We start from the raw sequence: 18,934 nt of genomic DNA, 5'->3' as shown, positions 1-18,934 counted from the left end.
CGAATGTCAACATTCAGAGTCAAACAACGATCGATGCACATCATGTGCCATCGATCGACAGCGAAGTGCGCAAGATCCGGCTAGGTTTTCAGCCGACTTAAATCCCAAGTCACTGCATAATTACAGAAATACTCCTGTCTGATTTTTAACCTAATATTTATGTACTCTGTCATTGTTATAGGCAACACACGCTTTCCTACTTTCTTGTTTTTCGCAGCAAATAACCTCTAGAGTTGTTAGTAGATTTGGAGAGAAGATCCAAGACTCATTTAGATCTTTGTGTTGGAACTCTAGCTTTTATACTCTATTCTATTTATGCAGTTTTATTTACATCTTGTTATGAATTGCTTTGCTATGTCTGAGTAGTTCAACTTGTTAGGTTTATGGTTCAAATAGGATTATGAAGGAGTTGCCCCAAATATATAATTTCTGAGTTGTTAGTGATATCCATCAATTGAGTTGATCTTATTGCTTGTGTTCTAGAGTAGCTAATTAGAACCCAGATATTATGATAATTAGGCGCAAGCGGAAGCCTGGTCTTTTACTTGAACTGATTCATATTGTGCTAGGATTGCTAGAAACAAACGGAAGTTGATCTAGGAAACCTAGTAAACATAATTCAAACATTCTCGCTAAAGCTTGTTGGAAGGAACATCGATCGACAACCCTATATGTGTATCGATCGACCTTCTGAAAGGTGTATCGATCGACTCTCCATCGATAGTATCGATAGAAACTTTCTCCAGATCAACAAACGACAGTTGAGATATGAGATTCAGACAATAGAAAATCTAAACAAACGGAAATTGATAGAATAGTACTTAGTTTGAGTTCTAGAATATCCAATATACAACCCTAGCTTTACTATTATAATCATGATTACCTGCATAGAAACTCTAATTCTAACACTTTCTCATATTGTTTACAAACCTCAAAACCAACCAACCGAACAACTGCCTTGTTCACCCTGGAATTTATTATTTACATTATTTACGTAGCTTAATCATAAACTGTTTAGATCTATTGTGTGCCCTAGATCCTTGTGGTTACACTGCAATTAAACCTTTTATTTGAGAGAGTAAATCACTCCTTAGAGTAATTTGAGTGATATCATGTTGTCACTGTTGTAGCTTGAATTTGTGTTTAGACTGAATGTATATGGCCATGTTAAAATTGTTGTGTGAATTGTAATTTGAATCTGTTTTTTGAATTTGTATATGGATAGGTTACTTGAATTTTTGTTTGAAATTCTATTTGAACTGTGGTTTGAATTTATTTCATGACTTGCGGTTACACTGAATGTATATGGTTAGGTTTTCGGATAGGGACATTTGCTTGTTGTTTGTAACTTGCTGAGTTGCTGTTTGTACACTTATTCAAGTTCACTGTTATTTTGTCACTTGTTGAGTTGATGCTATCAGAATTTATCAAAGTTTTATATTGTTTGTCAAGTTATGGTTAAACTTGTATTGTTCTATTTTTTGTTAATCTTTTCTTGTTTGTTATGTTTCTGACTAAGCTTGTCTTGTTTTGTTTCTGATTTTTGGTTAGCATGGCGATGAGTCTGGTGCTTGTATGATGGTGAAATTTGAAGAAGCCGAGATAAGTGCATAGGGAAAGCATAGCGATTCTGTTTTTTACTTGCTTCACGGATTCAAGTTCTACTCTTTCCAATGATTATTCGTTTATTATGTATTGTATGTTCTTGTGCATAGAAATGGTTATTAGTTTAGCTAGTCTTGTGTAGTACGAAATTGAATCATGCTAGGTTCTCGTTTGTTGTTTTGATATTGCTTGATCGTTTTGTCTAATATGACATGAACTGTTAGACTTTAAGTTAAACTATTAGAATTTTAATTGATCGTAATTTAAGGAGAGCTTAGATATCAAAATTTACTATTATAATATTTGATCAATAGGGAATAAGGAAATAATTGTTAGATTTTTAAAAATACATAAATATACAATGAAAATGTTTAACAAATAAAACCTGAACTGATGGAACCAAGTCTCTCATGATTTATCGTGATTGTGTGAAGAAAACCAAAACACATAGAACGAAACTTAAGAGACCAAGAAAGCAAGAGATGGATCTTAATTTTGAATCATTGGATATATGTGACTTTGAAATTCAACGACTGTTAGGAGCTTTTTAACGATGTTGCTGGGACTGAGATTACTTGTTATGAGGGAAAGAATCAAAAAAAGAAACGAAGGATAATTAAAGTAGCTGATGATGAAGATGATAGTGATGTTGAAATAACTATTACCATATAATATGGTGCATCTTCTGAGAAACACTTATTTCCCAAGCAGGCTTGGAGCTTCGTGATGCTTGGCTCCAAATATATAACTTCTTCCTCGAGCTTTAGGATATGTTTGGCAACCTAGTATGACTTAACAGTATATAAACCACTCCTCGTATAGCTCGAACAATATGTGTTTTGATGTGGGGTTCAACTTATAGACAAACCTCGAATTACGATATATCTTCATGCACAACAAAAGTCTCCATCATTTCAACCCTCACCCTTTAGAAATTTCTCTAATAACATCACTAACTAATGTTCTGGACCTGGACAGCCTTGCAGATGAAGTAAGAATCCAAGGATCTTCACATGCCTTCACCTCAAAACCTGAATGAATTTTCTGTCTTATTCCTAATAGCAATAATTTCCACGCAGCTGATAAGCTAGTCTATACATGTGAAGGGGTATGTATATAGCACTATTTCGCAAAGGTGAACTAAATCTATAATACCTGCTGCACAAAATCCAAGCCAAAATGAATCATGGATATTGGACCAATGAATTCCTATTTTGGGTGGATTGAAGCTCCACCAAAAGTGTGCAATGGCATTCGTTAGTTATTTACAGATGCCCAAAGAGAGAAAGAAGTTGGACATAACATATGTGAGGAGAGCTAACACAATGGATTTGATAAGGATTTTTCCTTTCCTCCTTTTGATAACCATTGGCTTGACCATCCATTTACTCCGATTTGTAGAAGAAGGCAAACAAATTGCATTTCGACCCACTGTGATCTTCAGATATCTCCAAATAAGTCCACATACCAACTTCATGTTAGATTCCCAAAGAATCTTTGATTGCTTGTTTTCGATCCCCAAGAATTATCTTACCAAAGATTATAGATAACTTTAGTTAATGCATTGTTTTGAGGTTTCCCCATAAATCTTTACTGCTTTCATAATTTCTTTACATTTACAAGACTCTGCTTTACAAAAGAAAAGCTACATCATGAAAAAGTTAGACATAGGGGACTCACGCTGGAGGCGCGCATCCTTGATATTTTCCTTGACTCTCAACATGATTAATAAGGCAAATGAACCTTTCGTTCATAGAATAAATAAGAAAAGAGACAAAGTATATCATTGACGTACAATATTCCTTTTAACTGGCCATTCATGAGAACTTTATACTTAACAATATGAGATACACTGCATAATCCAATCGATCCAAGTTGTAGAGAAGCCCATATTTTCCTTTACAACTCTAATAAAGTTTCATTCCATCATGTCATAAGATTTTCTAGTATCTGATTTCATTGATATTCTTTTGGTCATATTTTCTATTTTTGTTCGAAGCAAACATCTCATAAGCAATCATAATATTATCTGAGATCTGTCGCCCATCAACAAAAGCTGGCTGAGTTTCTAAGATATGAGCATGTGGATCTTTCTTTAGGGTGGAGAAGTTATCAATATTTTGTTGGAACTGGTTTTTTACGAAATTATTTTAGACCATTTTCGGTAAATTTTCGGGCGAAAACGTTCGTCAGAATAACCGGATGTTAGACATTATAAAGTAGTGTAACAACATGTCATAATCGGAGTTGATTTGAATAAAAAATAAAAGTTCAAAATAGGTTACCTAAAGAGTTTAAAATGTAACACTTGTAAAATATCCCATTATAGTATACAACATTTATGTTGTGAGTGTCGCCTATGTTGCACAGTTACAGACGAAAATGTTATATTGTCCGGTTTAGTAAAAAATTGTTACATCCTCCTTTCATAGACTGTATATATGTTTGACCTACTTTTGCAATAGAATTGAAGATGATAAAGACGCCACATATATGTTTTCCACAATTTGAGATATCTCATAAATGGAATTTCGAACTTTTTAGCTAAGACTGTGAGATCTTTTCATATAGAACTTTGTTACATTAGTTGTTCTATTTTGTTCTAGTTACCGAGACTGCCTCAAATTTGAATAATAGAATAGCCCTTTGTTGTAAGAAAAAAAAAAGACTGCATGGTTATTTATTTATTTTTTTTTAAATTCCTACTACGGACATTTGCATAATTCACCATAAACTTAAAACAAAAATTGTTTCGTCAACACATTTAATCATTTAATTAGATTATTAAATATTTTGATTTTTTATTTATAATGTTGTATTTTCTGTGGGCTCAAAAGAGAAAATTCAGTGGCTAAATTTTCAAAAATTATATCATTTTCATGTAAACATTTGCAATAAATGTGTAATAATGTAAAATTTGAGAATATCGTTCTATATAAATTAATGTTTAAGAGATTTTTATATAAGTCCCCAATCTAGATAAGTGCGGGTTTATAATCAATTCAAATGGAACTCTGAAAATGATCATGTGGGTGAAGATGTTTTACGAGCAAGTTTCTTATAAAAACTTCGAGTATGAACAACTGAAAGTTGGCAGATTGTAATTGTGTCAGATGCTCATCACTTGCAAAAAATAAAGAAGAGGAGAATGTACAACTTGTCTCACAGAAGAAATGTAAACAGGGTATGAAAAATAGACTTAGGCTGAATCAGTTTCCTCGAAGAAGTATTTGAACTCAAGAAGCCTTGATGATTGCCAATCTGCTTTCCCTTCACCACCAAATGAAAACACACACATAACCAAAGATTTCACATTTGTACGAAAGGAAGCATGAGTTAAGGAGCAACGTGAATGAGGTTATGTACCTTTGCAGCGTCCTTGAGAGGTCCCCAACACTCAATCCGATTGTATTTAGGTGTGCTTGAATGGAAATAAACCCATACATAAGCATCCATTAGCTCAGGGTTCTCTCTAAACATGACTGAATCTCCATAGATCACAACTTTTAGCCCCTATGAACCACAATGTCAAAGAGTTACGACTCATTACTCATTTCTGCATTTCTTTTGAAAAAAGGGAAGAAAACTAACCAAAGGCAGTTCCTTGGAGAATATGTGATACCTAAGCTCTGCAGCCACATCCTGCAATACACTAAGCCCACTAACACAACAATGAATATGTAACCGCATCTCGTCGTTCACCTTCTTCCACTCAGCAACCACATCGTCTCTCTGGTACCAGCCTTCTAGTTGATCCAGGTTGATGATGTTTGAGATGGTTAAGGTCAAGTTAGCGGTGAAGTCACAGTGTGAAAGAATATATGTGCGAGGTGTTATAATCCCTCCGCTAGCTTTAGTCTCCAATGTCTCCCCTAAGAACTCCACTTTGAGCTTTGAGGAATCAAAGTTTGCTTGTGGAACTAAAAGCCTTACAGCCTAATTCAAAATCATTAACATTCACAATCTGAAGCATCTCAATCGAACATTAAGAGTTCAATTTCATATACATATATGGTGAAATTTTTTTTTAAAAAAAAAAAAAACTTTGGCTCACCTTGGAAACTAAAGTATTGTGAGAGATGCCACCGTCGCTAATGGCTGAGCTTCGAGGAACCCTAATTCTTGTCCTCAGGAGCTTGCTGCAGAAACGGGGATGGTGGCCGATGAATTTTCGATTGGGATAAAACAGAATTGGATTGTGGTAATAAGGAAGGATGTGAGAAGCCATGAGAGGAACATAACAGCATGGTTAATGCATGAGCTGATCCTTCTTCATTGTTCATCTTCCACCATTTTTGTCTGAGAGAGAGAGAGATAGAGAAATGTGGGAGAGAGGATGTTATTATTCAAAGATACACACAGCCACAAATTGAGTGTCTCTGCGGAGCTTTTTTCTCCACACAATCAACAATTTACAATTCATTTGAGATTTTTCCAAATATTATTATCTTTTCTTATTGAGTTCAGTATTTCTCCACGTAAGCAACCCCCTCTGGATAAAATGATATGGTCCAATTATTATTGAATTTTTTACATCTAGAAACACTTTCTCACATTGCAATTACACTACAAGACACTTATCACTTGAGACATACTTTTTTTTTGATAAAAAAGACTCTTATGACCCTAAACTAAAGAGAATTTCTCTCCTCTTCTTATTTCATTTTATTATTTTTCTTATTCTACTTTATGTATTTATTTACTTTTATCTCAAGTTCTAAAATATATTAAACAAAAATAATTGTCATAATAAACTATTACTCTCCGACAAAAGGTAAACGATTCTTCGATTTTTCTCTCTACACATACTCACAATATCATCTCTTTCTCGTCTTGATTGAAGTTTAATTGCAGATAATTTATCAATTGAGCTGAAGAAGCCAATTGTTTGTATTGGAGATAATAGAGTCCGTGTCCACGTTTTATGGTATAATCTTAATAACATGAGTCAATGTCCACGTATTGTTGTATAGTTTTATGGAATCAAAACAGAGAGTTTATCCACGTTATCTACTATAAACACATTAACATCACATTACTCATCACTCATCCACACATCACCCGTCCACAAATCATTCAACCACGCACCACTCGTCCACAAATCACCCCTTCACAAGTCTCCTTTCCATTAAGGGCAAAATTGTCCACAATCTGTTGCTAGCCTACAACAAAGTGTGTCACATGTAAGAAGTGTCTCTAGGTGTAATAGAAAGTCAAAAAGTATTTCTTAGTGTAATTAACTTATTATTATTTTTACTTGACACTTATATCATGATTACGTTACATTCGCAGTCGCATTTTGAGGTTTACTTTACATAATAAGTCATATTAATGATCAGGGACACACCAAAAAGGGGAAAACCACCCAAACTATTTAGCTTAACGGAATTACTCAAGTTCATAATTCATAGTTAAGAACGAGTGGGTAACTTTCCTTAATAAATTATGTGTGTTTAGAGAACGTAAACATGAATTTCACAAGGTCTAAAAATGATAATTTTTTTGCAATTGACTGAAGTTTTGTAGAAATTTGATTTTTCCAAAGAAGTCTTCTTACAATCTCACGAAGTCTCTCAAATCTAGTAAGAAATCTGCATATGTTAAATTTGCAAATGATAATAATTAATAAAACATTTAATATTAAAATTAAATAATTAGAAGAATTCTTGAAAATATTTCTTTCATTTTACTCCGAAATTTTTGTCAAAACTTTGGTCTTGTAAGCAGACTTCTATAGAAGTCTTCTGGTAAAAGAATTCTATAGAAGTGTTCCCATATAAGACTTTTCTAGAAGTCTAGAAGCTTTTCTTATAAAGTCAAACATCGTCAGTTGTAAAAATTAACCTACGTAGACTTCTTACGACACTTCAGAGACTACACATAACAGTAAAAACAAACTTTCCCATAAGTCTTCTACTGGAAGATTTCTCGCGAAGTCTTCTATGAAAAAGTCAAATTTTAACAAAATTTTGGTCAATCGCAAAATTAATCTAATTATCATATAAGATTTTTCTAGAAGTGTCTTCTCTGAAAAAATATAAAAAATTAAATGCCAAGAAACTCAATAATTTACAAAAGAGACTTCCTAAGAAGTTTGCTGAATGCAAAAATATCCATAACAAAAAACCTATAGAGAAGTATGCTGGGATAATACTTATGAAGAAGTTTTCTGGTGCAAAGACTTCTCAACTCGGTTAGTTTTTGTAAAATTTGCATTTCTCCATATTGAAAATGATTTTTTAAATTTTTCTTGTTAATTCATGTGTATTTTTCATTAAAACTTATCAATTAAATTTATAACTTACTAGTTTATAATTATGAGGTTAGAAATATTCATATTTATTTATGTTTCTAGTTAATGAGATAAGTCTTCTCCCGTTAGTTTTAGTAAACTTACATTTTTCATATTTAAATGAATTTTAAGTTTTTCTTGCTAATCCATGTGTATTCAAGTTTTAATAAACTTGAGATGTCAGATGTTTAAGCTTATGCATTATTTTTTTTTTAACTTAAGTTTATAATAATTATTATGAAATTAACAATATTCATGTTTATTTATGTTTCCAGCTAATGAAAGCAGAATTTTTGAGAAGTCTTCTATGTTAGTGTTGAAATAAACTTGCATTTGCTCCATACATAAATTGAAATTTTAAGATGTTCTTGTTAATTCATGTGTATTCAAATTTTAATATGCTTACAAATTCATATGTTTAAACTTGTGTATTTTTTTTTAACTTATGTGACATTAAAGGTGTAATATGTTGAACTTGTGTCAAGTGTTATATTATAAATCTCTGCATAGTACGTATACTTTGTTATCATCATTATCATCCAAATTACACAAAACTGATAAAGGACAACACATAAGCATCCCCTTTAAGTTGCACAACCATAATCTTAACAAAAAAATAACAATGAAGACAATAGTTTATCATTACAAGAACTGAAGTAAATAATTAGGAAAATAATTTTTATTAGATTAGAAATGAAGTGGATGCATTATTTACAATATTATATAAACTATTAAAAAAGAATTTCTTAACCTTAAAAGGGAACTAAAATTGTCAGGGAAATTTTACCGCAAATTAGAAGATTTCTAGAGAAGACTACTAATTCTCTAGAAGTCTTCTAGTTTGCGGTCAAATTTCATTTAAACTTTTATTTTTCCGCTTAAATTTTAATTTTTCGTTTAATTTGTGGTGAAGTTTGCTGAGTAGTCTATGAGAAATATATCTCAGAAGTCTACTCTGAAGTCTGATATATAGTCCTCAGGTCTCTAAACCATGCATATCTAATTTTTTAAAATGATTCAAATAGAGGATTTTTCTTTTAAATAAAAATTGTAGGATTAAATAAGAACAAAACAATTGCAATAAATTTAATATATATTTTTATTTGAATATAACACACAAGAAATATTTCATGTTGTTTGAAACTAGAAAATTTTATAGCTAAAATATTAATATATAATCACAATGGTTTTGAATTTATATGTGTATTTGGTTTTATGACACACAAGAAATGAATATATCGAAAATATTAATTGTTTTATATCTTAATTTTTTAAAAAGAAAGATAAACCATAAAAATAAAAATTTCAGCTAAATTAATAAGAAAATAATCATATTAAAGTTAATCTTTAACTTTATTTATACTAAACACACAAAAACAAAAACAAAACTGGTCAAAAATAAGATCTTTGCAATTTTCGCAGTTTGCATAACATACTTCTCCAGGAGTCTTTTTGAGAAGTTTGCTAATAAAATCCGAAGTCTGATATTGTCTTCAAATCGAAAAATGCTACAAATGAATTTAAACCAGAGAAAATCTTTTAAGATAGAACTTTTTATGCTTCAATAATAAACAAAACAATCACATTAAGTTGAATCTATTGTTTCGTTTGAATCAAACATACAAAACATAAAACTAAAAAATACCTATCCAACATTTATAGATCTACCTTTTTAGAAGTGGAAGATGAAAACTATGGAATGAAAACAAGATAGACTGGTGAGAAAGATATGAGACAAAAGATGAAACATTTAATATAAAGTTTGGTGTCTTCAAGTTCAGAGAGATTAGGGAGAGGTTATAGAGTTTTAGAATGAGAAATATTACCTTTTTGTTGTAGTCATCTGAGAGAAAGAGAGAGAATGAGTAAATTTTCTTTACATAGGAGTCAAAAATTCTAGCTAGGTTAAAACAATTTGGTAGAGAAAACTTCCCAAGAAGTTTGCTAATAGAAGACTTGTAGAGAAGTTTGCTATTAGAAGATTTCTGAAGAAGTATGTTAGTGAATAACTTCTTAAGAAGTATTATACTTATAAACCCTAAAATCAAATATTTTAACTCAATAATAATAAACACTTCATTAAACATGAAATCAAGTAAAAAAGAAAAAAGTAACGTATCGAAGCGGCGATGAGAAAGGCGACCTAGGTTTTCGATGATTTCACGGAGTTGGGATCCTGGGATAAGTGTCCGTCGTTAAAAATGTTTTAATGCTTTAACCAGCTTCGGTTGGACATTAAGTGGGAGTTATAGGTTATGATCGTTTAACAGATTTATAAATTTTTTTTGGATTTGGAAATCTTTGATAAATGTACTGATTTTAAAAACAAATAAGTGGATTTCAGAAGAATTCAGATGGATTTTAGAGTCAAATTAATATTTTTTTATAAATTAATCCAATAAATTTGTAAGAACCATGACCGATTTGAAGATACAAGCCAGAGAACACTTTCTCCTATGTGAAGAGATTTATTGGTATAAATCTAAGCATGTTTTTATAGAGTTGTCTAGAATGAGAACGAGAACATTAAGCTGAGCCTCTTGCTAGTCACAAACAATTTACTGCTGAGACTATTTCAGCATAATTTTAAGACAAGTCAACATGTAGCATCTTCCCATTATATGTATAAGAATCTCGGTGAGAATTTCATGATAAGGTTATAGTTCTAAGTGGTGGCGTTCTGTTCTCGTGAACTGAAAATGCGTGATTATAAAACTGAAAGACTACACTAATATCCTATATATATTATTTGAGAAACATTACAACTTCTTTTTGTAGCCACGTGTCATCACTAGGATGATTCTTTGAATTATTAGAAAAATATGCTGATCCATCTAATTATATAAGAAACTTTTTATTAAACTAACCATAAATTCATTATTAATGTTCTTCATGATTTCCTTAAATAAAAATTACAGAATTGCCTAATGTGGCTAAAGTATATATGGCAATTAATGATTTTGTATAATAAAGATTTGATAAAAATTAATGTATCTTCTATCGTATTTGTTTAATTTCAAACTATTAAAATAAATTAAACAACCACAATAACCATATAATAAAAATTTACTTTTTTCTGTTTATGTTATATTTTGAATTTTTAAAAATGACTATAAATTACTAAAACTGTTAAAAGTTTCACATTCAAATTTTGTGATCCATGTTAAAATTTTTTTTTATGAAATACAAATGATTAAAAAATTATATAAGTAAAAAGTCTAATTTAAATAATTATTAAGATTAATATATATCGTTTTAAATTAAATTATAAACCATATCAAATACATAAATATTTTAGTTTCGAAATTTAATCTGAACATTTTTTTGATAAAAGATTTGAATGAACATTGACAACTTAATTTAAAAAAATTTTAAATTACTAAAACTATTAATCTCATGAAAATTTTGTTATCAGTAATTTAAAGTTTTTACTATAAAATATACAAATGATCAAAAAATCATATGAGTAGAAAGCATTATTTAATAGACACTAATATTAAAAATATAATATGTATGTTAATATCATTTAAAATTTAATTACATATCCTATCAAATAGAAAAAAAAATTCTTTAAATTAATAAAATTTATTTAATTATATGTTTGCACCAATTTAATTATATATGTAGTAGTTAATAACTTTTAATTATTCAATATATATTTATTATTTCATGTAAAAACATATAATATAAATAATTATTTATATATATAATGTTCATCCTGCGTAAGGCGTGGATCTTAACCTAGTACTACTAAAAACCTAATAACCACAATGTTTTTAATATATTTCAAAACACTATAATAATGGTCAAGATTTCCTGGATCATTTTAATATGTAAGTTTTTTTTAAATAAAACAGAATCATCATAAAAATTCAAGTTTAAATTATCTTTATATTTTATGAAGATTTTTAATTTTTAATTTTTTTTATTTAGTACAGCTAATAAAACTAGAAAATATTTAAAGGTTTATTATTATTATTGTTTATAAATATTGTATAATTTTGCCTCCAGGAAAATAAATGTCTATATCCGCCATTTTTAGGATAGATAGCATATTTTCCGTTTATCTATGCAAACAAGACAAAACACCATATTTGTAATAAGATGGAGATAATGAGTACTTCAGAGGCGTAAAGAAAAACAAAGAAAAAACTAATTGAATTTGTGCATTTAAATAATTGAAAAAGAAAGTAAGTTTGTGCTTGTACTCTATTATTTATGGGGTATAGTAATCTTTTAGTTTTTAGATTTATTGTTATCTATTCACCTTTTACTTTTTGTTTGCTCATTTGTTAAAATTTAAAATATATAAATAAGTATTGAAATAATATATTATGATTTTATTCTCTATATTTTGACATCCATTTTTATATATTTCAACATTTTGAACATGAAAAATCATAGACAACGTTACGTGAACATAAGTTTTTAGATACGGTTTGGTGAACTAAATTTTGTGAAAAACTTTTGGTGGACGGAATTCTCTGAACTATAATATGTGGACCAATATTTTTCATTATTTTGTATTATTAGTGTTCTTTTCATTTTTGTGTGTGTTTTGCTAATTTTTTAAATAACTAATTTGTTTGATATAACTAATTATATTTCTTTTTTTACTTTTTATATTTAACATTTATTTTTATATTTTAATATATATATATAATGTACAGAAAAGAAAATCGTGGATACAAGTTTGGTGGACAATAGTCTCATTGATATTTTAATAATGTGGATAAATCATTTCAAAATCATCGTTGTATAATCATATGTAGAAATAATTATATCATGGATATAATAATTCATCTATAACTTATTAAACTGACATTTTTTATTTTATTTTGAAAGATGTTCATTTCACATAGTTTCATGTTAATTGAACACACAATATAGTTTGTCTTCACATTTTTCTCAATACATATATTTTCCAAGTTGTTTCTGATTTTATCCTAAAAAGAAGTTTCATAGATAATGTTTTCAATCATACTATCAAAGATGAGGTTTGGTGGACAAAGTTTTCAATCCTACAAAGTTTCATGGACAAAGTTTCTTTGGATGAGGTTTCACAAATCAAGTTCTCAATCCTAGAAAGTTTTGTAGATGAGGTTTCGTGGACGCTATGTTGTGGTGAATTTTGTACACGAGGTTTCTTGGATGATGTGTTTACTCTGACGCATAGTGTGCACCTCCTTTCTCTCCGCCATTCGCCATCATTGGTTTGGCGTTGAGTTTCTTGTTAAGATCAGTGCCCATGTTTCGGCTACAGAAGGTGATGGGCTCTTGATTGACGGTCATGGTTAATGGATTTGATGGTAATCATAAAATTATTCATCAATGGAACGTGATAGTCATTCTATATGAGATGTGTCGTCCGCTCTGCAAAAAGAAAAAAACTCAACTCTGTAAAATATACATATGAGGATGGAAACAGAGAAATTTTCTTTTTTAATTTTTCATATAAACTTAGATTAAATATACTTGCAATTATGTTTTAAAGGGAAATTTACTTATTTATTAAAATATCAAACTTATTTGGTGGATTTTTTTAACGAAATCAATTCATATACAAAATATATTATTTTAAAATTTTGAAGTGTTTTTCTTTTTTATATATTTGATTTTGAAACCTGAATAAATTGTTAAAATTAAAATCTGTGACAAAAATATCAGTAAGGCATAAATATTGTGACTTTGATATTATGTTTAAAGGTAAATTATCGTTTAAAAATATAAAGCTTAGTTTTAGTTTCCTTTTTTAAAATCAAAATTTTATATATATTATATCCACATTTTAGAATTTTATAAAAAATATTTATCTTTAATGATTTGGAAACCAATTTGAAAAAGAAAGCAAAAATTAAAAATCTAATTAACAATATATGAGAAAAACAAAAAAGTTATAATAATTATGTTAGATATAATAATTTAATTTACTAAAGATATTTTTGTCATTAACCACCGTTAGAATTAACATGAACACAACAAGTTGAAAACTAACTTTTCGAATAATGTTAAAAAGATTATAAGATTTCTTTTAAACATTATTTAAAGATTACAACATCTGCATTCTAGTTTCATCCGTATTGCAGGATTTTTACTTTTTCTGGTAGCCTCTCAGAAATCCGACTGGAAAGGTTTGTAAGTCTTGATTTTACTAACAATGCCAACTACAGATCCTGCTGCCGCGGCTAAAGAGATAATAAGACAAACCAAACTCAAGACTTGAAGACAAAGCCATCGTCTGCTCCAGCTCGGTAAATTCTTCTGTGCAATGTACATTTCCACAGGGAAATAAACCGTTAGAGGCCAAAAGCCAATGGCCCCCAAGAGACCAACAACATCGTTAAAGAAAGGCATTAGCATTGAGATCAACGTTATTGTAATCACAAAGACCGTCCTCCACACGAGCCTAAAGAAATTCAAACAGAAGGGCTTGGATCCAGAAAAGAGTGGAATCTCTATCTCTTTTGTGACGAACTTACTCTCTGGATACATCTTGGAAGCTTTTTTCTCGACAAAGGCAAAGATTGGTTGGGCATAGACTTGGTAAGCTCCGATTAGATGGATCAATATGGCGAGATTGGCTATGTTAAGCAACCAATACGGGTTTGTGAAGCCTCCAGCAGCGAGGAGGTTTCCGGGTGCAGACTCTCCGAATGCTGCATACCCCACGCAGCCACAGAGCGTGTAGAAGAAGGTCGTTACTGCCACACTTACGAGAGCTGCTTTCTTCATCGTGATTTCTTCAGAAGGCGGTGATTTTAACGTGTCCTGCAACCAATCATATCATTAAACCAACTCTGAGCTATTATTGCACGTACACACACTCGTATATAAAAATAAAATACCTGAATCTCGACGAAAATCATGGAGTAAGCATATGCAAACGCAATATTTCCAAGAGCCTGAAAGGTTCTCCACATTTTCCCGGTGGGTGTCACTGTCCCAATGCTGACTCCAGTGAGAGTGCCTTTAATCTCTTTGTTCTCAACCAATTTGGAGATTCCAAGGCCAAGCCCAATGGTGGAGTAACCAAAAGACATGACTGCAGCGACGAGGGACAGCCACCATAACTGATCAAAATCAGGAATCTGCGATAATAAGATTTGTAATACACCGAACCCAATAATGTAAGCACTGCCATTGACAGGACATGGTGCTTTTCCCCCATTGTTATGGTGGCAAGTTGTCCTCTGGATTGCTCTGTTGTTTTCCCCCATCATAATTAGCAGAAAACAAACAATAATTAAACCAGGAAACAGTCACATCTTTTTTAAAGTAACTAACTGTTGCAGATTATTTAATCCGCGCAGTACACAGAGTAAAATAATTGACTAAATTATTTATTTCACGTTGTAATAAGAGATTTATCGTATAGTTTTTCAAGGGATGGACACAAATATCCGTTTGGATTTAGTTGATCTATTCGAATTTCAGATTTATAGAGCTAGAAATTTAAAATATGATTCGGATATTTACAAATTTTAGTTTGAATTTGGTTTGGATTTGGTTCGAATCATTGCAGATTCGGTTTGGAATTGAGTTCGGGTATCTATTTTAATTATGTAATTTTAACAAAAATCCAAATATACTTAATCTTCGAAATTCGAAAATAAAAATAATATAAAACATAAAAGTTTGAATAATGTAAGACTAAATACTTAAATTTACATCAAAAAATAGTGTGTGCCCACATTAAATTGTCTATGATAGAGTTAAGAAAATTAGTGTGTGAACACATTAATTACTAATTTGACTGGAAGGATGACACGTAAGCATTCTAAAATTAAAATGATTGTGACGGTGACACATGTCAATGTGTGTAAAACATATTTATTGAAATGATTCTCTTTTGATATATAGGAGATGTCTCATTCATTTTGAAAGTGCATTGCTGAGTCGACTTGTATTCAACCGTAAAGAAACTAACAAAACAGTTTGAAAACTAAGTTTGAACTTACATGAGGCTTATAGCTGATGCAATAGTGTAACCAATTGCAGTACCAAAGAGATTAACATACTGCACAATTCCACATAATTTCACCTTAATGCCACCTGATAATTTTACAAAAGAAATCAAATGTCAATACCCTACAAAAAAAACATCTTTTAAAGTTTAATTAGTGAGGAACTTTATTTTCAACTGCATTACCGGTATTTGATCTTTTGACTATTCTACTATTCATGGGATTATTCTAAAAGAAAACAGAGATGGGTGGATTTACCGAGGTTTGAGTGGATAGCGTCCATGTAAGTGTAGTTTCTCTTGCCGGTGACAGGGTCCCCGGAGCGGTAACAAGAAGCGAGGAGAGTAGAAGTGTAATAACTGACAAAAGAGAAGAGTAGCATTGCCACTGGACCAGCCACCCAACCAAGCTGAGCAATAGCCCATGCCAGAGACAGTACTCCTGACCCAATCACTGCTGTTATGATATGTGCACTTGTTGTCCACACCGTCCCTGAACCATCCCCAATCAAATGTCAAAAACAATTTTAAAGGAGAGTCAAAGTTGCCTCTTGAAGCGTCTACAAACCACAACGATTTACGTAAACGTCGAACTCGCATGGATATATATATTTTCTCTCAGTTGCACAAATAAAAAAAAATTTCCAACAAAATCATGTTTTTTTTTTTTTATAAAGTACAAATGGTTACAGAATTAGAAGAATAAAAGTGGGCTGAATAAAGCATTACTCTCTTTCTTTTGTTCCACTCAAATTCATGTGTTAATTTCTCATGTTTACGAGTATGAATGATTTATTTTCAAAACAATTAAGTTCATTTTGACCTATGTTCTAATAGCCTGTTTAGCTTCAATCAACTGGGAAAATTATATACATTTAAATTAATTGGATGAAATTTACCGGTTCGTTTGGGACGGCCATCATCGTCTAATAAGCCGGAGCTGCTTCGAGGAAGTACATCTCCCTGAACGTTCTTGACATCCTCGACCATATTCTTCTTTTAGACAGACACAATTCCAAATAATACTCAAAATTTTATTTTTTTTCCGACAGAAACCTGCTTTGACGTTTTTGGCTGTTTTATCGGTTAGATCTCGAGTTTTGAATGGAAAGGAATGAAGGAGAGATTGAATTTTTTTTTATTTCCAAATATAACAACGGTCAGGAGAGAAGTATGTGTTCTGGCTTTCTCTGGACCGAAGATTCTGTATGGAAGAGAAGAAATTGAGAAGAAAGGTCTGTGAGATAGTAAATGCCTGATGGTAAAAATCACTGAAGCTAGAATTCATTAAATAGATAAAGCCTCATGGCAGACTGAGACATATAAACGTACATGCAGAAGAAAGGATACGAAACCGCATGTGCTTCTCTTTCTTTCTGTCTTCTATCTCTCTATATATGTATATTTAGTGTATAACATACCTTCAAGAATATATAAAATATGATATTTTAAATATATATAACATCTTTCTAAAGTTATTGGAAGACCTTATGGAATTTGAATTATATGTATATTTAGTGTATAACATACCTTCATGAATATATATTTATGAAATTTTAAATATATATATATATATAACATCGTTCTAAATTTTTTGGAAGACCTTGAATTTGATATCTAAATTTAATAGAGATATTAGACATATTTAAAATCAATTTTATAAATGTTCCCAAGATGTTATATTGTATTGAGTAAAATTTTCTTAAATCTATATATAAATCAAATTCAGAAATATGTCATACATATTTACGAAGAATTTCCTAAATATACATACATGTCACATTCAAAAAGTCTATTTACCCATTTATGAAAGCATTCCTAAATTTAGAATTTTTTTTAACGATTTTAGGAAGATAACCTACACGTTCAGGAAGACCTGCCTAAATTGGATTAAAGAAAAATCGCTTAAAAGATGTTTTAAAAAATTGATGATTTTTTTTGAAAATATTTTGTTGAAAAAATCATTTTGCTTTTCTTATTTTTTATTTTTAATGTTTATTTATATTTTAATATTTAATAAATAATTAATTACAGTTATACGTGAGGACATAATTGTCATTTACTCTTTTAGTTTAATATGTTTTGGTTACTTTAACATTTGCTGGTGATATACCTTGGATTTGACCCATTTTTATCTATGGTATATAAGTATTTTACTATATATATATATCTATGTTTTCTACTCTTCTAGGTATGTTTTCAGGTTCAGGTGCATTTCGGAGTAAAGCTATGACTTTGGAGTATTTTGGAGCTTAAAGGACATTTCACCCGAGCTGACCACTTAGAGGTCGACGAGAGAAAGAATAATCGATCGATGCGCATCAATGCAGACGATCGATATCAGGAAATGCCTCGACAGATGAAGATTAATATCGATCGATGAACACAAGTACCATCGATCGATGTCGAGACACCATACGCGACATTTTGGATTCAGCAGACTTAAAAACCAAGGCCAAGCCAAATTACCAAAATGCCCTGACGAGTTTTGAACCTAGTAGAATATATACTGCCTAAGTGTTTTGACGGCAAAAAGATGAGAGCTTTTCTAGACCTAGTTTTGTTACAAGTTTCATTTGGGAGAGAAGATCACTTGTGATTGGAACTCCTTGTTTCTGTTTCTTTTCATCTATTCTATGAGTTTCTATTTCTCTATTGATATGAATTGCTTTACTATGTCTGAGTAGTTCAACTGTTAGATCCAGGGTTCAGATAGGTTTGTGGGATTAGCCCCAAACTATAGATCTACCTTGTTGTGATATTCATGATAGATTTGTATTCATTGCTTGTTTTAGTCTTGCTAACTAGAACTTGATCATAGGATTGCATATTCAAGCACCCTTGTTATCCCATCATGACATCTATCTATCATATTAGGATTGCTAGAGAGGGCTAACCGCATATTCAAGCACCCTTGTTATCCCAACCAAGTTACATTTATTATTTACTCGCTTGTTACTATTGCTATTTCATTTAAACATTTACAACCTTTAGAATTAATAAACACTAGATTTAATTGTTCCCTAGCTCCTTGTGGATTCGATCCCTAAGTACTACATCTGAACCTCTTTTGA

The 18,934-nt window shown here is 30.8% G+C and overlaps 2 protein-coding genes across 2 annotated transcripts; both read right to left on the bottom strand.

Moving 5' to 3' along the window:
* Positions 1–4,644: 4,644 nt before the first annotated feature.
* Positions 4,645–11,101, bottom strand: LOC103847714 (magnesium dechelatase SGRL, chloroplastic). Its single transcript, XM_009124799.3, has 4 exons — positions 5,660–11,101; positions 5,197–5,541; positions 4,972–5,118; positions 4,645–4,875 (listed from the first exon to the last, which is right to left on the bottom strand). The coding sequence occupies exons 1-4, from the start codon at positions 5,831–5,833 to the stop codon at positions 4,768–4,770; spliced, it is 774 nt and encodes a 257-aa protein (XP_009123047.1). The 5' UTR covers positions 5,834–11,101; the 3' UTR covers positions 4,645–4,767.
* A 1,311-nt stretch (positions 11,102–12,412) lies between these two features.
* LOC103847715 (amino acid permease 5) lies at positions 12,413–18,173 on the bottom strand. Its single transcript, XM_009124800.3, has 5 exons — positions 16,760–18,173; positions 16,120–16,353; positions 15,856–15,949; positions 14,743–15,097; positions 12,413–14,665 (listed from the first exon to the last, which is right to left on the bottom strand). Exons 1-5 carry the CDS (start codon positions 16,848–16,850, stop codon positions 14,009–14,011), a joined length of 1,431 nt encoding a protein of 476 aa, XP_009123048.1. The 5' UTR covers positions 16,851–18,173; the 3' UTR covers positions 12,413–14,008.
* Positions 18,174–18,934: the final 761 nt, after the last annotated feature.

The sequence above is a fragment of the Brassica rapa genome, chromosome A10 (genome assembly GCF_000309985.2).
Source record: "Brassica rapa cultivar Chiifu-401-42 chromosome A10, CAAS_Brap_v3.01, whole genome shotgun sequence".
Classification (NCBI taxonomy): Eukaryota; Viridiplantae; Streptophyta; class Magnoliopsida; order Brassicales; family Brassicaceae; genus Brassica; species Brassica rapa.
The sequence above is the reverse complement of the archived record's forward strand: the minus strand, read 5'-3'. Positions and strand labels throughout refer to the sequence as shown.